Genomic DNA, 21401 nt, shown 5'->3' on the forward strand with positions numbered 1-21401 from the left:
CTGTCGTGTTTTGGACTTTAAACCCCTTTTAAACCTTCAAATCAAATCAAATGTATTTACATAGCCCTTCGTACATCAGCTGATATCTCAAAGTGCTGTACAGAAACCCAGCCTAAAATCCCAAACAGCATGCAATGCAGGTGTAGAAGCACGGTAGCTAGGAAAAACTCCCTTGAAAGGCCAAAACCTAGGATGAAATCTAGAGAGGAACTAGGCCATTTGGGGGTGGCGAGTCCTCTTCTGGCTGTGCCGGCTGGAGATTATAACAGAACATGGCCAAGATGTTCAAATGTTCATAAATGACCAGCATGGTCAAATAATAATAATCACAGGCAGAAGAGTTGAAACTGGAGCAGCAACACGGCCAGGTGAACTGGGGACAGCAAGGAGTCATCATGCCAGGTAGTCCTGAGGCATGGTCCTAGGGCTCAGGTCCTCCGAGAGAGAGGTCACATTTTTTTTGGTTCTAGTCAGGATTCTAGCAGCCGTATTTAGCACTTAACTGAAGTTCATTTAGTGCTTTATCTGGGTAGCCGGAAAGTAGAGCATTGCAGTAGTCTAAACCTAGAAGTAACAAAAGCGTGGATTAATTTTTCTGCATCATTTTTGGACAGAAAGTTTCATATTTTTGCAATGTTACGTAGATGGAAAAAAGCTGTCCTTGAAACAGTCTTGATATGTTCGTCAAAAGAGAGATCAGGGTCCAGAGTAACACCGAGGTCCTTCACAGTTTTATTTGAGACGACTGTGGTTGAGCTACAGACATCTGAATGTACCATTGGATTTGTCTATTTCTTCTGCATCCGTTGGTAACAACCATTAGTCTGATTAATGGGGTGAGACAAGGGCGGATCCCGAAGGGGTCAGTGCCAGGTCTTTTTTTAATACAAAAATGTCTGTAGAGTCCTAATATTTTGCGCTACAACGTTAAAATCTATCTATGAAAAGCTAAGACTCACGAACACGAACAATGAGTGACTATTTCAAGCATTTGTTGGATGCATTTTCTGTTTGTTTTGGTTGTGTTTGAGATTATTTTGTGAATTAATCATAAATAATGATGAGTGAGAAAGTTACAAATGCACAAATATCCTACCCCCGAGATATTTTTGGGGAGTATGATATTTGTGCATCTGTAACTTTCTCACTCATCATTTCACATTTCATTCAGGATTATCCTCAATCATAGAAACATATATTATTCTTTACAATAAAAGTGACTCCAAAATGACACAATGCATGATTTACCATTAATTTCTATTGGGCACAAAATAATCTGAATCACGACCAAAACAAAGAGCAAATGCATCCAACAAATGTTGATGTAATCATTGCGTGATATGAATATGAGACTAAATATGTAACTTTTTACAACTTTAATACACATACAAGGGAATTTGTCTCAATACTTTTGGTTGACCCATGATTTACCAAAATGGGGGACAAAGAGCAAATGCATCCAACAAATGTTGAGTGCTGTCATTTTAAACAGTTCACCAAGGGAATTTGATAAAAATGGATAAAAATACCCTTCAATTAAATATCACAGTCTGTACTTTAACCTCATAGTCGTATAATTTCAAAGTCCTGGAGTACAGAGCCAAAACAACCAAACATGTGTCACTGTCCCAATTCTTTTGTAGCTCACTGTAAATAAAAACAAATCAGGTTTTTGCTTTGGCTGACTTCATTTTATTATTGGCATTTGTCAATACAACTCATGAAGACAAATATTTATGTCAAATTGTTTTGTATTCTACTTGTAGCCCTGGTTGTCATGAAAAGAAAATAGTAATTCAAGCTTGAACTTCTCAAATATGATGGTCAATCTGGTGTGTTTGAATACTTGGTTCTATCAAGCTTTGTGGGTTAATCATCACCTTACTAAAAAAATCTATCAATAAATTCACCAATAATTGACTTGGCAGAGACTACCACACCATTGCAAAATGCCTCGTGCTGCTGCTGACTGCAAGTTTCCTAATCAAGTCTGTCATGGTTCGCTACTCTCTGGTCACAATGTCATTCTTACTGCACACTAAGGCTCAGGCAGGACTACACTTCTCAACCTCATCTACTGGGCTTTTCATAATGGATTATGAGGTATGTGGATTGTATCGTACTTACTTTTATACAAAAGCCTGGGTGACTGAAGGTGCGCTTTCTGTAAGCCCCTTTGACATCACACTTTTACAAGGCTGCAAGTCGTATGCCAACAATTGGCATGCTGCATGCTGAAAACGTTGAGAACCTGGCAACTCCACTCCACTCCAGTATTGATGTCTCGGGCCCAAGTAGCATGCCAGTTACACTCACAATGTTGCAGGGACTATAGCAGTCGTCTACTTCATGGCCTCAAGTTCAGCTTCTACTGGGATTTGATGTAGCAGATAGCCTTATTATACAGCTGCTGACATAACACCATGGAAATATCTGTCGCCTTGAGGAGAACTAAAGGTTTTTATGTGCGTATTGTATAATTTGTTTAAAAAATATCAGACAGAGATATATTGTCAGATAATGTGTGAAAGGTAACAGATTTTAGAAGTAGACAATTGATTATTGATTCAAATCGGTCACTTTTTAGTTGGCAGTTCGGTAAATTATTGTACACAGTGAATAGGTTGTTGACATTCACTGCATGCCAGTTGTATCTGGTTCTGATTGGTTGCTACAGTTCCATAGCTGCTGCATTCGAACACATGTTGTGAGACATTCTGTCATTAACTGATAAATCACTCCTTTCTTTGTAATTTCCTTCAAATCTTATGAATAGGTTATCACATAACAATATGTACTTATTGGTGTGTTTGTGTGTTTGTGGATGCATGTGTGTGTGTGTTTGTGGATGCATGTGTGTGTGTGTTTGTGGATGCATGTGTGTGTGTGTTTGTGGATGCATGTGTGTGTGTGTTTGTGGATGCATGTGTGTGTGTGTTTGTGGATGCATGTGTGTGTGTGTTTGTGGATGCATGTGTGTGTGTGTTTGTGGATGCATGTGTGTGTGGTTTGGTTTATTATCCTTGTGTGGACCAGGAGTCCTCACAAGAAAAGTAAAGCAAGGAACTTTCAGACAAGTGGGGACATTTCACCAGCCCCCACAAGGAAAAGGGCTATTTTAGGCTTATAGGTTAGGTTTAGGGTTGGGGTTACAGCTAGGGTTATGGGTTTAGGATTAAGGTTGGGTTTAGGATTAAGGTTAGGCTTAGGTTAGGTTAAGGATTATGGGTTAAGGGTTAAGGTTTAGGTTTAGGTTTAGATTTAAGAATTTGGGAAAATATGATTTTGAATTGGAATACATTTTTGTGTCCCCACAAGAATAATAAAACAAACGTGTGTGTGTGCGTGCAGGAAGCAGTGTGTGCTCTGAACACCTTGCAGACCAATGTGAGTGTGTTGGATCAGGTGCAGAGGGAGCGGAGTGAGCTACCTGAGCTGCAGCTCCAGGCCATGCGGGGCTTCCTACATCGTACAGGCCTCACAGTGAGTGACCAACAGACACACTGAAACCAGCATCTAGACTGCCATCACACAATCTCAAATATATATATATATATCTGATTTGTTGACTGCCTCTCTTGGCCCGTTGACTTATGAGACATAGGGGCCGCTCTCATTACTCCACGGCTGGATGTTGTTTTAGGTAGACAAGCTGGACCACCTCAATATAATCCATGTGACAGGCACCAAGGGCAAGGTAAACATGGTATTTTTTGTGTGAAAAAATGACAAGGCTTTTCTAAAATATTATTTTGACATGTGTATGAAGTACAACAACACATGAAATACAATAGAAGTAATGTAAGACTTACCTACTCTCTCTTTCTGCTCTTTCAGGGATCAACATGTGCCTTTACTGAGAGAATCCTCAGGGACTATGGCTTTCGGACTGGGTTTTACAGGTATAGTATGTAACTGAAGAAGACAGGTGTTGGTGTGTTCTCCCTCAGTATGTGAGTTCAAGCTTATGTTTCGTTTGTAGATTTTTTACCTGTTGCATCGGGAAGTTTAGTGTCAGGGTTTTTGCACATGGAGAAGCACTGGTATCCCTATACTGAACTTTGACTTGTTAGGTCTTTGCCCAATTAATTATTAACCTGTGTTGTTACAAGCGTGCCTGCTTTGAAGTGCTCAAATTATGAAGAAAGCTTAACTGTACTATGGGGAAAATATGGCCAAAATATGACCTGTTGGCTTGCTTGTACAATGCTATGTGAACATTCTTATCACACACACACAATATTATGTCACCTAACATACAGTCAGAGATGTGGTGGCACTCCTACTGTGAACATTATGAATGTCATCTGTTCTTCACAGCTCACCACACCTGGTACAAGTCAGAGAGAGAATACGCATCAATGGACAACCAATCAGCAAAGAGCTCTTCACCAAATACTTCTGGGAGGTGTTTTCCCAGTTAGACGCTACAAAGGTACAGTATGTCTTCATATAGACTCTCAGATAAAAGGTAACGAATTGTACTTAAAGGGGTACAAACACTTGCCACTGTAGTTGTATCCTGTAAGGTGCATCCATTGTAACATTAGTTATACAGTAGGTAGAGATAAAGTCGGAAGTTTACATACACCTTAGCCAAGTACATTTAAACTCATTTTTCACCATTTCTGACATTTAATCCCAGGAAAGAATTCCCTGTATTTGGTCAGTTAGGATCACCACTTTATTTGAAGAATGTGAAATGTCACAATAATAGCAGAGAGAATGATTTATTTCAGCTTTTATTTCTTTCATCACATTCCCAGTGGGTCAGAAGTTTACATACACTCAACTAGTATTTGGTTGCATTGCCTTTACATTGTATAACTTGATTCAAACGTTTCGATTAGCCTTCTACAAGCTACCTACACTAAGTTGGGTGAATTTTGGCCCATTCCTCCTGACAGTGCTGGTGTAACTGAGTCAGGTTTGTAGGCCTCCTTGCTTGCACAGACATTTTCAGTTATGCCCACAAATGTTCTATTTCACCTCCACAACATGATCCTGCCACCCTGTGCTTCACGGTTGGGATGGTGTTCTTCGGCTTGCAAGCCTCCTCCTTTTTCCTCCAAACACAACAATGGTCATTATGGCCAAACAGTTCTATTTTTGTTTCATCAGAGCAGAGGACATTTCTCCAAAAATTACTACCTTTGTCCCCATGTGCAGTTGCAAACCGTAGTCTGGCTTTTTTATGGCGGTTTTGGAGCAGTGGCTTCTTCCTTGCTGGGCGGCCTTTCAGGTTATATCGATATAGGACTCATTTTACTGTGGATATAGATAATGTTGTACCTGTTTCCTCCAGCATCTTCACAAGGTCCTTTGCTGTTGTTCCGGGATTGATTTGCACTTTTCTCACCAAAGTACGTTCATCTCTAGGAGACAGAATGTGTCTCCTTCCTGAGCGGTATGACGTCTGCGTGGTCCCATGGTGTTTATACTTGCGTACAATTGTTTGTACAGATGAACGTGGTACCTTCAGGTGTTTGGAAATTGCTCCCAAGGATGAAACAGACTTGTGGAGGTCTACAATTGTTTTCTGAGGTCTTGGCTGATTTCTTTTGATTTTCCCATGATGTCAAACAAAGAGTTTGAAGGTAGGCCTGTAAAAACATCCACAGATATACCTCCAAATGACACAAATTATGTAAATTATGCCATGCACAAAGTAGCCGACTTACCAAAACTATAGTTTGTTAACAAGAGATTTGTGGAGTGGTTGAAAAACAAGTTTTATTTCTCCAACCTAAGTGTATGTAAACTTCCAACTTCAGCTGCACATAAGTGTAGCCTTGTAGTTTGTACCTTAAAATAGACAAATTTGCCGTTTTAGGGTACCACCGTTTGTTCCTTTTAAAGCTGCAACGTTTAACTTGTTGGGCGACTCGACCAAATTCACATGTAAATGTGTGTTATAGATCTGTCATTCTCATTGAAAGCAGGTCTAGATTTTTTTTAACGTGCGCTATTTCTATGCTTTGGTTCTTAACTTTTTTTGTTGCGTCTTTTACTTTCTTCTTCAAACAGCTGAAAATACAATATTTTAATTCTAATTTCTCATGTAAGTCGCTCTGGATAAGTGTGTCTACAAAATGACTAAAATGTAAAAATAATTATCAATATATTGACTGCAAGAAGCCCAAACAGATGCTGTACAATGTTTGACTAAAACCTAATAATTCCAAACCTTTCATACGTTTTTATAAGATTGTCAGGATTTGGCCAGGGTTGTTCCGTTTTTTGGTCACTAGATGCCCCCATTGTGCCTTTTGACCTTTTGTTTTCCCTTGATCTCCATTATTATTTGCACCTGTACCTCGTTTCCCCTGATTGTATTTAAACCCTTTGTTTTCCTCAGTTCTGTGCTCTGTGTTTGTATGTTAGCACCCAGCCCTAGTACTCTGTGGACTCTCTTGTGGATCCCGGTGGACTCTCTTGTGGATCCCGGTGGACTCTCTTGTGGATCCCGGTGGACTCTCTTGTGGATCCCGGTGGACTCTCTTGTGGAATTCTGTTTTTTTTGTTGTTGTTTGTTTTTTGTTTTTTTGAGTATCTTTTGATTCTGGTTTTTTTGTTGTTGTTTGTTTTTTGTTTTTTTAAGCTTTTTGTGCTATACCTTCCACCTTGTGGATTTAGGCTTTTTGTGCTATACCTTCCACCTTTTGTCTTTTTGTCTTGGAGGATTACCTTTGTTCTTGTGGAATTCCTTTTGAGGTTGTGGAGTTACATGTTTTCCTGAAGAACTTCACTTTTTACTTCAATAAATACACCGTCTCAAATACTGCTGTGTCTGCCTCATCTTCTGGGTTCTGCTGACTATTTGTGGCTCAGTTGGTTAAGTGACTGTTTCTCACTCCGGAGACCCGGGTTCGTAACCGGGTCCTGACAGAAACACAGAACCAAAAATGAACCCAGAGGCAGCCAGTTCCCAGGACCTTGTTGCCATGCTGTCCCACCACCAGGAGACTGTCCAACGCCACGAAGCCGCCCTGGTTCAGCAAGAGGCCTTAATGGCTAGACATTCTCATCTTCTGTCGGAGATGCTGACTTAAATAAAGCAGATATCTGATCGACTTACCCTGGCAACAGTTCCCGTCCCAGTACCTCAGATTCACGTACCCATGGCAGTTAACCCTCTGGCTGAACCTCGTCTTCCACCTCCCCAACGGTTCTCAGGTGATCCAAGTGCTTGTAAATGGTTTCTCACCCAATGTTCTCTCTCCTTCGAGCTGCAACCCTCGTCGTTCCCCACCGACCGGTCTAAGATCGCATATATCATCACCCTGCTGTCGGAAAAAGCCCTGGCCTGGGCTACTGCTGTGTGGGATTCCCATAATTCCTGCTGTGCCAGCTACTCTGCCTTTGCTGAGGAATTCAAACGAGTGTTTCAAGGCCCAAGCAGTGGTCCTGACTCAGCCAAACAGCTCCTGACTCTCCACCAAGGTCGGCGCAGCGTGACGGACTATGCCATCCAGTTCCGCACGGTGGCAGCAGCGAGTGGCTGGAACAACGAGGCGCTCATGGTGTGCTTTCTGAAAGGCCTTTCCAACACTATCCAAGATGAACTGGCCACTCGGGAACCACCGGACACTCGGGAACCACCGGACAATCTCGAGTCCCTGATCAAGTTGGCCTCACGCATTGACCAGCATCTGAGAGAGAGAACTCAACCGTAGACCTCTAGCCCCTATCAGTCCCAGCTCCGAGCCCCCACTTTTATCCTCGCTGGCTCCACCGGAACCCATGCAGTGAGAGACCGCCGGATGAGGGAGCGACGCTGTCTATATTGCGGCAAACCGGGCCATTTCCGTTCCACGTTTCCCGGGCTCCAGGGAAACACTCTGTCCCATACAGACTGGGGGAACTGTAACGGGAAACAACCTCCTCCCATCCGTCCAACTCCCGTCTGCTCATTCCAGTCACCCTTTCCTGGGACAACCACAAGCTTCACCTTCAAGCCTTGGTAGACTCTGGAGCCGCAGGTAACTTCATGGATGTTGTCTGGGCGAAGGAGAATGGCGTTCCCTCTGAACCTCTAAGTGACCCCATGAGGGTTACTACTTTGGATGGAAGCCCTTTGGGATCTGGACTTGTCACTCATGTCACTACCTCCTTGCGACGTTCAGTTTCACAACACCAGGAATTGATGAACTTTCATTTGATCTCCTGTTCCGAGTTCCCTCTCGTCCTTGGATACTCCTGGCTTCACAGCCATAACCCTCACATCGACTGGTCTGTGGGCACTATCAAGCAGTGGGGTCCTACGTGCCAAGCTACTTGTATTTTCCCGAATTCCCCGAGTTCTACTCCCGAGTCTTTAGAATCCATCGACCTGACCCGAGTTCCCGAGTGTTACCATGACCTCAAACTGGTATTTAGCAGAGGGCCACCATGCTACCACCCCATAGACCTTATAATAATAATAATAATAATAATAATAATAATATAATATATGCCATTTAGCAGACGCTTTTATCCAAAGCGACTTACAGTCATGTGTGCATACATTCTACGTATGGGTGGTCCCGGGGATCGAACCCACTACCCTGGCGTTACAAGCGCCATGCTCTACCAACTGAGCTACAGAAGGACCACAACCTTATGATTGCCCCTTCGAACTGTTTCCGGGCACTTGCCCCCCCAGGGGTCGGATCTTTTCCCTATCTCCACCCGAACAAGCTGCTATGGATACCTACATCAAGGACGCTCTGGAAGCAGGCCTCATGCGTCCATCCACCTCCCCGGCGGGAGCAGGGTTTTTCTTTGTAGCCAAGAAAGACTGTGGATTACGTCCTTGCATCGACTACCGGGGACTCAATGCCATAACCGTCCGTAACCGTTACCCGCTACCCCTTATGGCCACAGCCTTCGAGCTGCTCCAGGAAGCAGTTGTTTTCACCAAGCTTGACCTGCGGAATGCATACCATCTTGTGCGGATCAGACCTGGTGACGAGTGGAAGACCGCTTTCAACACGCCTACTGGTCACTATGAATACTTGGTGATGCCCTTCGGCCTGACCAACGCCCCAGCGGTGTTCCAAGCGCTCATAAACGATGTGCTTAGGGATATGCTTAACATATTTGTGTTCGTTTACTTGGATGACATCCTCATCTTTTCGAGCTCTCTTCAAGAACACACAAAGCATGTCGGACAAGTACTCAAACGCCTCCTAGACAGCCATCTGTACGTTAAGCCGGAAAAATGTGAATTCCATTCATCCCGAGTACAATTCCTGGAATTTGTAGTGGAACCCGGTGGAGTCCAAATGGACCCCAGGAAGGTAGGGGCGGTAGCGGATTGGCCCACCCTCAAATCCGTTAAGGAAGTTCAGCGTTTCCTGGGCTTCACTAACTTTTACCGCAAGTTCATCAAGAACTTCAGCTTGGTGGCAGCCCCTCTCAGCTTTAACCAAGGGTGGCAATGCAAGGTTTTTGTGGGGAAGAGAAGCTGAGACGGCCTTCCAAGGACTCAAGCAGCGCGTCCTCTCTGCTCCCATCCTGATACTACCGACTACGGATGAACTGTTTGTGGTGGAGGTAGACTCCTCAGAGGTTGGTGTTGGAGATGTCCTGTCTCAGAGGGGTGAAGACAAGAAGCTTCATCCGTGTGCTTTCTTCTCACACCGGCTTACCCCGGCTGAGAGGAACTACGATGTGGGGGATCGTGAACTCCTAGCGGTTAAGATGGCATTGAAGGAATGGAGACACTGGCTCGAGGGGGCTTCTCACCCGTTTCAAGTGCTTACGGACCAGAAAAATCTGGAGTATATCCAGCAGGCGAAGCGGTTGAACTCTAGACAAGCTAGATGGTCTCTTTTCTTCAATCGATTCCAGTTTATCCTCACCTATCGGCCCGGGTCGAAGAATCTCAAACCGGATGCCCTGTCCCGAGTCTACGCTCCTGCCATTCGAGATGACACGGACATGCCTGTCCTTCCTGCTGCTAAGATCGTGGCTCCGATCTCGTGGCAAGTTGAGGATACCGTGAGACGAGCTCAAGCTATTGAACCGGACCCGAAAGGAGGTCCTGCCAATCGGTTGTTTGTCCCCAAGGCAGTGAGGACTCAGGTCCTTCTGTGGGGGCACTCCTCTCGCCTCACCTGTCACCCGGGCGTAGGTCGCACCTTGGAGTTCATCCAGCGTAAGTTCTGGTGGCCTACCATAAGAGAAGACGTTGCCACTTTCGTCAATGCCTGCCCTGTGTGCTGCCAGGGCAAATCTTCTCACCTCCGCCCGCAAGGACTCCTTCACCCTTTACCTGTTCCCCACAGACCCTGGTCCCATATCTCGTTGGACTTTATTACTGGCCTTCCTCCATCCCATGGCAATACTACTATCCTAGTCATAATCGACAGGTTTTCTAAGGCGGCCAGGTTCGTCCCTCTGACTAAGTTACCTTCTGCCAAGGAAACGGCTGAGTTGGTAATTAATCATGTGTTCCGAGTCTTTGGCATTCCTCAAGATATGGTTTCTGACAGAGGTCCCCAGTTCGCCTCTAAGTTTTGGAAGGCCTTCTGCCAACTCATGGGGGCTTCTGCCAGTCTATCTTCAGGGTACCATCCGGAGTCCAACGGCCAAACAGAGAGGATGAATCAAGAGCTGGAAACCACCCTCCGATGTATGACTCGTAACAACCCGTCCACATGGTTGTCCTTCATTGTTTGGGCCGAATACGCGCACAACACCTTGCGCTCCTCCTCCACTGGTATGTCCCCGCAGGAGTGTCAGTTTGGCTATGCCCCTCCATTGTTCCCGGACCAGGAGGCAGAAGTCAGAGTGCCTTCAGCCTTGAAGTTCGTCAGATGCTGTCGGCTTATGTGGAGGAAGACCTGTCTTAATCTTATGCGTTCCTCACAGAGGTACCAACAACAAGCCAACAGACGTCGCCGTCCCGGGCCTACCCTGCGCCCCGGCCAGAGTCTGGCTCTCCACAAGAGACTTACCACTACGGGTGGAGTCTCGCAAGCTGTCCCAAAAATACATCGGTCCCTTTAAGGTTGCCAGGAGAGTTAACCCAGTTTCTTATTGCCTACACTTACCCAGATCCCTTAAGATTAATTTCACATTTCCTTATTAAAACCTGTTGGTTTTTTCCCCTTGTCCCGGCAGACAGACCTCCCCCTCCGCCTCGTGTCATTGGAAGCCAGCCGGCTTATACCGTCCATCGGATACTGGATTCCCGCCGGGTGCAGCGGTCCTGGCAGTATCTGGTGGACTGGGAAGGCTACGGTCCCGAGGAGCGCTCCTGGGTTCCTGCCAAAGACATACTGGACCCTGACCTCATTCGTCAGTTCAGGGCCCTCCACCCTGAGAGAGCTGGTAGGAACGTCAGGAGCCGTTCCTAGGGGGGGGGGGAATTCTGTCAGGATTTGGCCAGGGTTGTTCCCGTTTTTTTTGGTCACTAGATGCCCCCATTGTGCCTTTTGACCTTTTGTTTTCCCTTGATCCCCATTATTATTTGCACCTGTACCTCGTTTCCCCTGATTGTATTTAAACCCTTTGTTTTCCTCAGTTCTGTGCTCTGTGTTTGTATGTTAGCACCCAGCCCTAGTACTCTGTGAACTCTTGTGGATCCCGGTGGACTCTCTTGTGGAATTCTGTTTTTTTTGTTCTTGTTTGTTTTTTGTTTTTTTGAGTATCTTTTGAGGCTTTTTGTGCTATACCTTCCACCTTGTGGATTTACCTTTTTTTCTTGGAGGATTACCTTTGTTCTTGTGGAATTCCTTTTGAGGTTGTGGAGTTACATGTTTTCCTGAAGAACTTCACTTTTTACTTCATTAAATACACCGTCTCAAGTACTGCTGTGTCTGCCTCATCTTCTGGGTTCTGCCGACTATTCGTGGCTCAGTTGGTTAAGTGACTGTTTCTCACTCCGGAGACCCGGGTTCGTAACCGGGTCCTGACATAAGATCATGTGTCTCTCTCCTTTGCGTGGTTTTACTTGGGATCAGATTTATTAAATTAAAATCACTTGGAGCTCATTTCCTGCTGTTTTTACAGTCTATTATATCTAACACTAATAACGTTTAAAAAATACATTTTTTTTCTTTGAAATCTTTGGGGGCCAAATAAAACCAACCGCGGGCCAAATTCGGCATTCAACAAAAAACCTCATATACCAACAATACATTGCGGCTTTGACGTCAAGAAAGGAACAGCCTGTTGGTGGCTTTGGTGATGGAGGCGAATCGTGTAAGTAGTAGGTACTAAAGTGCCCAAAGAGATGCGTAATTTTATGTTGCTAGTAGATGATAAAATACGATAGCCAGCTATCTAAGTGTACCGGGCCATGCAAAACGAACTGGCCCACTCGGATCTAGCATGGTGTTTGGGGATTGAATAAGATAACTAGTTGGCTAACATTAGCAAGCGACAACAACTCCATCAACACTGCACGTTTTGCAGAAATTAATGGTCAAATATCAATCGGATCAATGTAATTGTTTATTTCTATGTATGTACTGTATATATGTTGTAAATATGTTTCCTGCAATGAGTATGATCTGTTACAAACGTCAATTTGTACAATTTGTTATGAATTTGTAAGTGCTTAAGATCCCAATCTCTTTGGACCGCTTAAGCTGGTACAACACTTCTGGTACAACACTTCTGGTACAACACCTCTGGTACAACACTTCTGGTACAACACTTCTGGTACAACACTTCTGGTACAACACTTCTGGTACAACACCTCTGGTACAACACCTCTTGTACAACACTTCCATATTCAAAATATTAGGTGCAAAAATGTACCATTATACTAGATTATTCGCACATGAACAGTACATACTGTATATCTGAAGGTATCTCTGAAGGTACATGATGTGTATTTTGATCTTTTTGTACCCCAGGGAACAATGTACCCTAACCATACCCTTTCTTTCTGAGAGTGTCGTGTTGAAGAATGAACCCTGATGTAACCCACCAGCCTCAAAGAAACTCTGACCCTTCCCTGTTATGACTGTGTCACTGCACTGATCCTCAGGACTCCCATGGAGTTAATATGCCGGCCTATTTCCGCTTCCTCACCATCCTGGCGTTCCATGTCTTCCTACAGGAGAGGGTAACATTCACATACCCTGTCACATGTACAGTTTGTTTACAAATGTACTAATAACCAAATCAAGGGTGAACATTGTAAACCATTCTGAGCAGTATCTCTTCATACAACAGGTTGATTTAGCTGTTATTGAGGTTGGGATTGGAGGGGCCTATGACTGTACGAACATCATCAGGTAATTTTGCTTCACATCATAGAGGATGTACTATCAAAGTCAAACATATGATTGATTTGTTACAGAATCTGTTATCACTTCTTTTTCTTTCTGACATTTGACGTACAGGAAGCCGTGGGTTTGTGGGATATCCTCCTTAGGAATTGATCATACAAGTATACTAGGAAACACCATAGAGGAGATCGCCTGGCAGAAAGCAGGCATATTTAAGGTGAGAGTAATGCATGTTGTGTTGGTGAGGTCAACCTACTATATACACTGTGTACAGTACTTACTATCTATAGTCTGTCTGAAGGGGGTGAATGTAGTTGAATAAAGCATTATTCCTCCCCAGCCAGGGGTGCCCGTGTTCACTGTCAAGCAGCTAGATAGGCCCATGACTGTTCTACAGGACAGAGCCAAAGAGATAGGGGTGAGTGACTGGGGCCTTTTCTCCTCCTGAATGTGGATGGATTCGCTATGTGTTTGTTTGAACGTGCTCATATTTCAGATGCTTTTTCTGACCCCCCCTGTGTTGTGTAGTGTCCTCTGTGGGTTTGTCCAGATCTGGAGCAGTATGAGTCTGGGGCTGGTCCTCTGAGTCTGGGCCTGGCTGGACAACAGCAGCGCTGCAACGCATCACTCGCCCTGCAGCTCAGCAAGACCTGGCTACAGCGCTACAGACAGTCTGGTGTGTGTGTGTATGTGTATGTGTGTTATATTATAACTCACAAAGAAGGACAATGTTATTCTAGCTAGTATAGGAAGATATTGCTCAAGATAACAGTACACATTCCAATCGTGATGAGGTTCAGTAAGTTACTGTGGGACTCTACTGACTTTCAGATGATCAGCTTGCTGCCCCGATAGTGGAGAACAGGCTGGTCTCCCAAGCAACAGCCTTTAAGCCCAGCCCCATCATGGTCAAAGGTCGGTAGCATACTCTCACCCATGAAACATCCAGATAATTAAACACCTGTGCCTGAAAGCACAACATGAAAAAGGATCTGTCTCACACTTCCCTTACTTCTCCACTCATCTCCCTCCCTCTGTGTCCAGGCTTGGAGGTGACAGAGTGGCCTGGAAGAACTCAGACTCTGAGGCATGGTCCTGTCACCTACTACCTGGACGGAGCCCACACCACGGGCAGCATGAAAGCCTGTGTACACTGGTTCAGCCAGGAGATCCAGCAGGAAGAGAGTAGCAACAGGTTAGTCTCTGCCTGGCCTCTAGGGGGCCCACAGACTTCTCTACAGTGGCCTTAGTTGGTCAAATGATTGTGGAAAACTGTAGGCCTATATGACTGTGAGAAATAGTAGCATGCATGCAAACATCAGCACACACCATCTCAGAATTTATGTGAGATTTGACACTCATATAGATTCGATACTACATTTTGTGTCAAATTTACCGTCCATTCATTTCACGGTCAGATTTGATAGACAGCATCTCTGAGTTGGCCTACTCACTGTGTGTGTGTGACAGGGGCCCTGTGATCCGAGTACTGCTGTTCAACACCACAGGAGAGAGGGACTCTGCTGCCATGCTCAAACTCCTAGAGGTGAGTACTACAGGTCTGGGATCAGATACACAGACACTGCTGTCTGCTGCTCTATTCTGTAGCTCTGGCCAGAATCTAACTTTTGTACAGCACCTAAAGAAGCACAAACAGATCAAACCCTGAAATAGAATAAATGTCTAACATCGTCTCCCTTTGTTGTCCCTGCAGCCATGCCAGTTTGATTTTGCTGTGTTTTGTCCCAACATCACTGAAACTATTACAGAAAACAATGCAGGTGAGTTTACTTTTATGTTTGGGGTTTTAACAGACAGCTGCAAAGAAATATGAAACATGATTACATAACTTGGGAAAAATATTCCAACTTTTCTTGGCTGTGTAAAAAAATGCTACCACATTCATTGTCCAGCTGTGAGAAATGTATGAGAGGTGTGTGTGCAGTCCTTCACTTTCTTTGCTTGCTCTGCTCTTTTTCAGATCAGCAGAATTTCAATGTGTCTGTGGAGAACATGCTGACCCGTTGCCTTGACAACCAGATCAGCTGGCAGAGCCTGAGCGGGACAGAGACTAAGCAGGGGTCTGAGTCTGAGCTGCTGATAAAGGACAGGCTCCCCTTGCTGGCCAAGACCAGGACCCACACCATGGTCTTCCCATGCATCCTCAGCGCCCTCCAGTGGATCAGCCAGGGAAGGGACGCTGTGCTGGCTACTGCAGGGAGCCCCTATCTCCCAGTACAGCCCAGTGTCACGGCAAAAGCAGAACCATTGAGAGAGGCAGCCCAGGTCTCTGTCCTGGTTACAGGTAGTCTACACCTAGTAGGAGGGGTGCTGAAATACCTGGACCCCTCGTTAGCCTCCTAATTAACTATTGGCCCAACAATTGGCCCATCAGTCTGGCTTGGATTTTTGTAGGACATTAAGATACGCTCAATGTTTGACAGGTATTATATTTGAGGTGTTTACAGCTTAGGGTCTTCTTGAATAGATGTGTGCTTCTTGTCCAGTGTGGTGCACTCAATTTGCTCTGTCCTCAGTGCAGGATCCCTGGGCTTTCATACTACGAAGTTGTGCTGTACTGTGTCAGCAAGTCAAGTTGAATGATTTTCTCAGGGTCATTGAATTACGATTGTTTTGAATTGTATTTTCTCTTTGAATTATCGCTTTGACTAATGTACTTAATGAAAATCAAAGCATGTATGAATTTGTACATAGTTGTGAATGAAGACTTTAACAGTACCAGTCAAAAGTTTGGACACCTTCTCATTCAAGGGTTTTTATTTATTTTTACTGTTTTCTACATAATAGTGAAGCTATCAAAACAATGAAAGAACAGATATAGAGTTATGTAGTAACCAAAAAAGCATTAAACAAATTAAAATATATTTTGGATTCTTCAAAGTAGCCACCCTTTGCCTTGTTGACAGCTTTGCACACTCTTGGCATTCTCTCAACCAGCTTCATGAGGAATGCTTTTCAAACAGTCTTGAAGGGGTTACCACATATACTGAGCACTTGTTGGCTGCTTTTTCTTCACTCTGCAGTCCAACTCATCCCAAAACATCTCATTTGGGTTGAGGTCGGCCGATTGTGGAGGTCAGGTCATCTGATGCAGCACCATCACTCTCCTTGGTCAAATAGCCCTTACACAGCCTGGAGGTGTGTTGCATCATTGTTCTGTTGAAAAACAAATGGTAGTCCCACTAAGCACAAACCAGATGGGATGGCGTAGCACTGCAGAATGCTGTGGTAGCCATGCTGGTTAAGTGTGCCTTGAATTCTAAATAAATCACTGACAGTGTCACCAGCAAGGCACTCCCACATCATCACACCTCCTCCATGCTTCACGGTGGGAACCACACATGCAGAGATCATCCATTCACCTACTACGCGTCTCACAAAGACACGGCAGTTAGAACATAAAAATGCAAATTTGGACTCAACAGACCAAAGGACAGATTTCCACCAGTCTAATGTCCATTGCTTGTGTTTCTTGGCCCAAGCAAGTCTCTTCTTACTGGTATCCTTTAATAGTGATTTCTTTGCAGAAATACGACCATGAAGGCCTGAATCACGCAGTCTCCTCTAAACAGTTGTTGTTGAGATCTGTCTGTTACTTGAACTCTGAGAAGCATTTATTTGGGCTGCAATTTCTGAGGCTGGTAACTCTAGGGCTGCCAGCATCTCAAATATAAAATGTATTTGTTTAACACTTTTTTGGTTACTACATGATTCCATATGTGTTATTTCATAGTTTTGATGTATTTTTCTATTTTCTATTATTCTACAATGTTGAAAATAGTAAAAAATAAATAAAAAACCCTTGAATGAGTAGATGTGTCCAATCTTTTGACAGGTACTGTATATTAATTGGTTGTTTAATGTTAATTTGTAAACTAGCCTAGCATTGACTGTTCATAGATACTGACTGCCACATATTCACTGACCCTTTCCAGAGTTGCACTGAAACAGAACAACATGCCTGTGTGTCTCTGTCTGCATGCCACCTCAGTGAATGAATTCCCGGTAATGTCTTAGGAAAGCTTACAGACAAACACAATCTTAAAAGCTAAATGGACTGCAATATTTTGCCATTAGCATTACCTTCAAAATATAATGAGAGGAAGTTTGCTCAAATCCCCTTATCCTGGATGAATCCTTTCATTACTTCAACATCTGAGGGGGTTAGCACGCGATGGCCAAGTCTGGGAGAGAAGGGGTTGAAAGTGGGACGTTCGTGTGGGTTCAGGGCCTCGCTCCTGCTTATTAGCCTCTCATCAAGATGACCAGAGACAGAAGGTCATAAGAGAGGAGCCCTACAATCTGCTTCAACTTTAAAGGGACCACATGACTGGTGGCATTTAATGAAACTGTTCTACGAATCAGTAAACATTTTTATGCTAAGCTCAGAGATTTAGCCATACTCTCAGGTGCATTGGATATTGCTGCTGGACTGAACGTTTCAGTAGATTGAAAGCCTTTGTGACAACCACATCGAGGGAAAAAAAGCATAATTTACACCAAACAAACAATGAAGCTAAAAAGATGGCCCAATAGGCTGTTACATTGAACATAAAATACAATACATTTAGTCAATAGGAAAATAGAGGCAACAGACGAATTCTGAAGTTTTGATGAGGATACTATCTGGTGCTAGCAAATTGACAGAGGATTCCTTTTCCCCTTCAATGGAATACTGCATCACCGCTGCTGTTTAAGAAGATTGTACTACTTAGAATCCGATTACAGCAGGTACTCCCAGGACAGGGCCTTGCCTAAAGCCCTGGTAGTGGCAGTGAGTGAACTGCAACGCTGCACTTATACTGTATCAGAGGCTCATTACTCTGTGAGGTGGCAGCACTGCAACTACTGCAGTGACTTAGGAGACAATGGAAAGTTGGTTTTAATGCAGATTTGTTTTTTAATTCAGTGCTGTGGACGCAGTCAGATGAATATGAGGCAACAAAGGTACTGGTGGATTATCTGTCCAATGGAGTCTGAATGCCCTCCAGTCCTCTGCTCTACCCACATTTAAAATGTGAGTCAAAACTGTGAGCCCAGTAGAGCTGTGGGTCACAAGGCATTGTCAAATAGTTTAGGGTCAGGCTTGAATTGAAGTTCAGCAGCTTCACTAAGGTTTTGCTCAGAGTGCATCTCCAACAAATCAATTTGCAATTGTTTACATGCGCCAATACAACTCATGTAGACTTTACTGTGAAATGCTTGCTTACAAGCTCTTTCGAATAATGCAGAGTTTCCAAATGAAAACAAAAATAGTAGAGGGGAATATAATAAATCAACAAGAATGGACCTACAGTGTGCTCGGAAAGTATTCAGACACCTTGACTTTTTCCACATTTTGTTACATTACAGCCTTATTCTAAAATGGATGAAGAAGTTTTCCCCCTCATCACTCTACATGCAATACCCCATAAAGACAAAGCAAAAAATGTTTTTTTTTTTATGTTTGCAAATGTATTAACAATAAACAACTGAAATATCACATTTACATAAGTATTCAGAACCTTTACTCAGTACTTTGTTGAAGCACCTTTGGCAGCTATTACAGCCTCGAGTCTTCTTAGGTATGATGCAACAAGCTTGGCACACCTGTATTTGGGGAGTTTCTCCCATTCTTCTCCGCAGATCCCCTCAAGCTCTGTCTGGCTGCACAGCTATTTTTAGGTCTCTCCAGAGATGTTCGATCAGGTTCAAGTGCGGGCTTTGGCTGGGTCACTCAAGAACATTCAGAGACTTTTCCCGAATCCACTCCTGCTTTGTCTTGGCTGTGTGCTTATGGGTCGTTGTCCTGTTGGAAGGTAAACCTTTGCCCCAGTTTGAGGTCCTGAGTGCTCTGGAGCAGGTTTTCAACAAGGATAACTCTGTACTTTGCTCCGTTCATCTTTCCCTCAATCCTGACTAGTCTCTCAGTGCCTACCCCTGAAAAACATCCCCACAGCATGATGCTGCCACCACCATGCTTCACCGTGGGGATGGTGCCTGGTTTCCTCCATACGTGATGCTTGGCATTCAGATGAAAGAGTTCAATCTTGGTTTCATCAGACCAGAGAATCTTGTTTCTCATGGTCTGAGAATCCTTTAGGTGCCTTTTGGCAAACTCCAAGCGGGCTGTCATGTGATTTTACTGAGGAGTGGTTTCCATCTGGCCACTTTACCATAAAAGCCTGATTGATGGAGTGCTGCAGCGATGGTTGTCCTTCTGGAAGGTTCTCCCATCTCCACAGAAGAACTCTGCAGTTCTGTCAGAGTGACCATCGGATTTTTGGTCACCTCCCTGACCAAGGCCCTTCTCCCCTGATTGCTCAGTTTGGCCGGGGGGCCAGCTCTTTGAAGAGTCTTTGTGGTTCCAAACTTCTTCCATTTACGAATGATAGAGGCCACTGTTTTTTCGGATTCACTCAATGCTGCAGAATTGTTTTGGTACCCTTCCCCAGACACAATCCTGTCTCGGAGCTCTACGGACAATTCTTTCGACCTCATAGCTTTGTTTTTGCACTGTAGGGATGCATCCAGCCAATATGCTCTCGATGATGCAGCTAAAACTTTTTGAGGATCCGGGGGCCCATGCTAAATCTTTTTAGCCTCCTGAGGGGGAAGAGGTGCTTCTGTGCCCTCTTCATGACTGTGCGGATGTGTGTGGACCATGTTAAGTCCTTAGTGATGTGGCGCCAAGGAACTTGAAGCTCTCGACCCGCTCCACTACAGCCCTGTCAATGTGGATGGGGACGTGCTCTCCCGTCTTTCTCCTGTAGTCGACGATCAGCTCCTTGGTCTTACTGAAGTTGAGGGAGAGGTTATTGTCCTAGCACCACAATGCTATGTCTATGACCTCCTGCTTCTAGGCTGACTCATTGCCGTCGGTGACCAGCACTGTGTCGTCAGCGAACTTGGTCACGCAATTGTGGGTGAACAGGGAGTACAGGAGGTGACTAAGCAAACACTTGAGGAAGTCCAGGATCCAGTTGCAGAGGTAGGGGTACAGTCCCAGGGTCCCTAGCTTGGTGATGAGCTTGGAGGGTGCTATGCTGTTGAACGCTGAGCTGTAGTCTATGAACAGCATTCTCACATAGTTATTTCCCCTCTTGTCCAGGTGGAAGAGGGCAGTGTGAAGTGCAATTGAGATTGCGTAATCTGTGGATTTGTTTGGGCTGTACCCAAATTGGAGGGGATCTAGGGGGTCTGGGATAATGGTGTTGATGTGTGTCCTAACCAGCTTTTCAAAGCACTTCATAATTACATACGTGAGAGCTAAAAGGCAATAGTCATTTAGGCATATTACCATGGCGCTCTTGGGAACAGGGACAATGGTGGTCAGTTTGAAACATGTTAGGATTACAGACTGGGACACGCAGAGAGGTTACATGATCTGGAGAAACAGGGGCTTTCACGCAAGGCATGGTTTTATATTCTTCGAAGCATTAAAGGCATTTAGCTCGTTTGGGAGATCTGCATCGCTGCTCAACTCATGGCTGGGTTTCCCTTTGTAATCCATCATTGTCTGCTATCCCTGCATATACATATTACGAACGTCAGTGTAATAGGATTCCACCTTCCTCCTAACTTGTCCTTTTGCATGTTAGGTGTCTCGTCGTCGGTCGTAGCGGAGGGCTTTCTTGTATGCGTCCATGACCGTGTCCCGTTCCTTGTAAGCTTTAGCTCTAGCTTTTAGCCCAGTGTGCATTTTGCCTGTAATCCATGGTTTTTGATTTGGATACGTTCGTATAGACATTTTGGGGATGATGTCATCTATGCACTTATTGATGAAGCTCATGACTGTCCTGGATAAATCCCGGAACATATCCCAGTCTGAATTTGAAGGCATTCAGTTGTACAACTGACTAGGTATCCCCCTTTCCCTTACTAGCGAAACCGTTTTATAGCTTCGCGTGTGCTTCATCTGACCACTTCCATATTGAGCGCATCACTGATACTTCCATGTGTGTGTGTGTGTGTGTGTGTGTGTGTGTGTGTGTGTGTGTGTGTGTGTGTGTGTGTGTGTGTGTGTGTGTGTGTGTGTGTGTGTGTGTGTGTGTGTGTGTGTGTGTGTGTGTGTGTGTGTGTGTGTGTGTGTGTGTGTGTGTGTGTGTGTGTGTGTGTGTGTGTGTGTGTGTGTGTGTGTGTTTGCGTGCGTGTGTGCGTGCACGTGTGTGT

General features: G+C 44.5%; 1 protein-coding gene across 6 annotated transcripts; it reads left to right on the forward strand.

Moving 5' to 3' along the window:
- The first annotated feature begins 1958 nt into the window (after positions 1-1958).
- On the forward strand, positions 1959-16193 carry LOC124036139 (folylpolyglutamate synthase, mitochondrial-like). Of its 6 annotated transcripts, none has more exons than XM_046350325.1 (16): positions 1974-2103; positions 3037-3053; positions 3352-3483; positions 3644-3697; positions 3838-3902; positions 4321-4435; positions 12986-13063; positions 13174-13235; positions 13344-13446; positions 13570-13647; positions 13758-13905; positions 14061-14144; positions 14274-14424; positions 14700-14775; positions 14944-15010; positions 15211-16193. In XM_046350325.1, exons 3-16 carry the CDS (start codon positions 3451-3453, stop codon positions 15591-15593), a joined length of 1497 nt encoding a protein of 498 aa, XP_046206281.1. In that variant the 5' UTR covers positions 1974-2103; positions 3037-3053; positions 3352-3450; the 3' UTR covers positions 15594-16193. The 6 variants fall into 6 exon arrangements, with proteins under 6 accessions (XP_046206278.1, XP_046206281.1, XP_046206280.1 ...); XM_046350324.1 differs by having other exon boundaries at positions 1984-2103; positions 3037-3077; XM_046350326.1 differs by lacking the exon at positions 1974-2103 and adding an exon at positions 2264-2465 and having other exon boundaries at positions 3037-3077.
- The last annotated feature ends 5208 nt before the right edge of the window (positions 16194-21401 follow it).

Source organism: Oncorhynchus gorbuscha, linkage group LG05, assembly GCF_021184085.1.
Source record: "Oncorhynchus gorbuscha isolate QuinsamMale2020 ecotype Even-year linkage group LG05, OgorEven_v1.0, whole genome shotgun sequence".
In the NCBI taxonomy this organism is placed as follows: domain Eukaryota; kingdom Metazoa; phylum Chordata; class Actinopteri; order Salmoniformes; family Salmonidae; genus Oncorhynchus; species Oncorhynchus gorbuscha.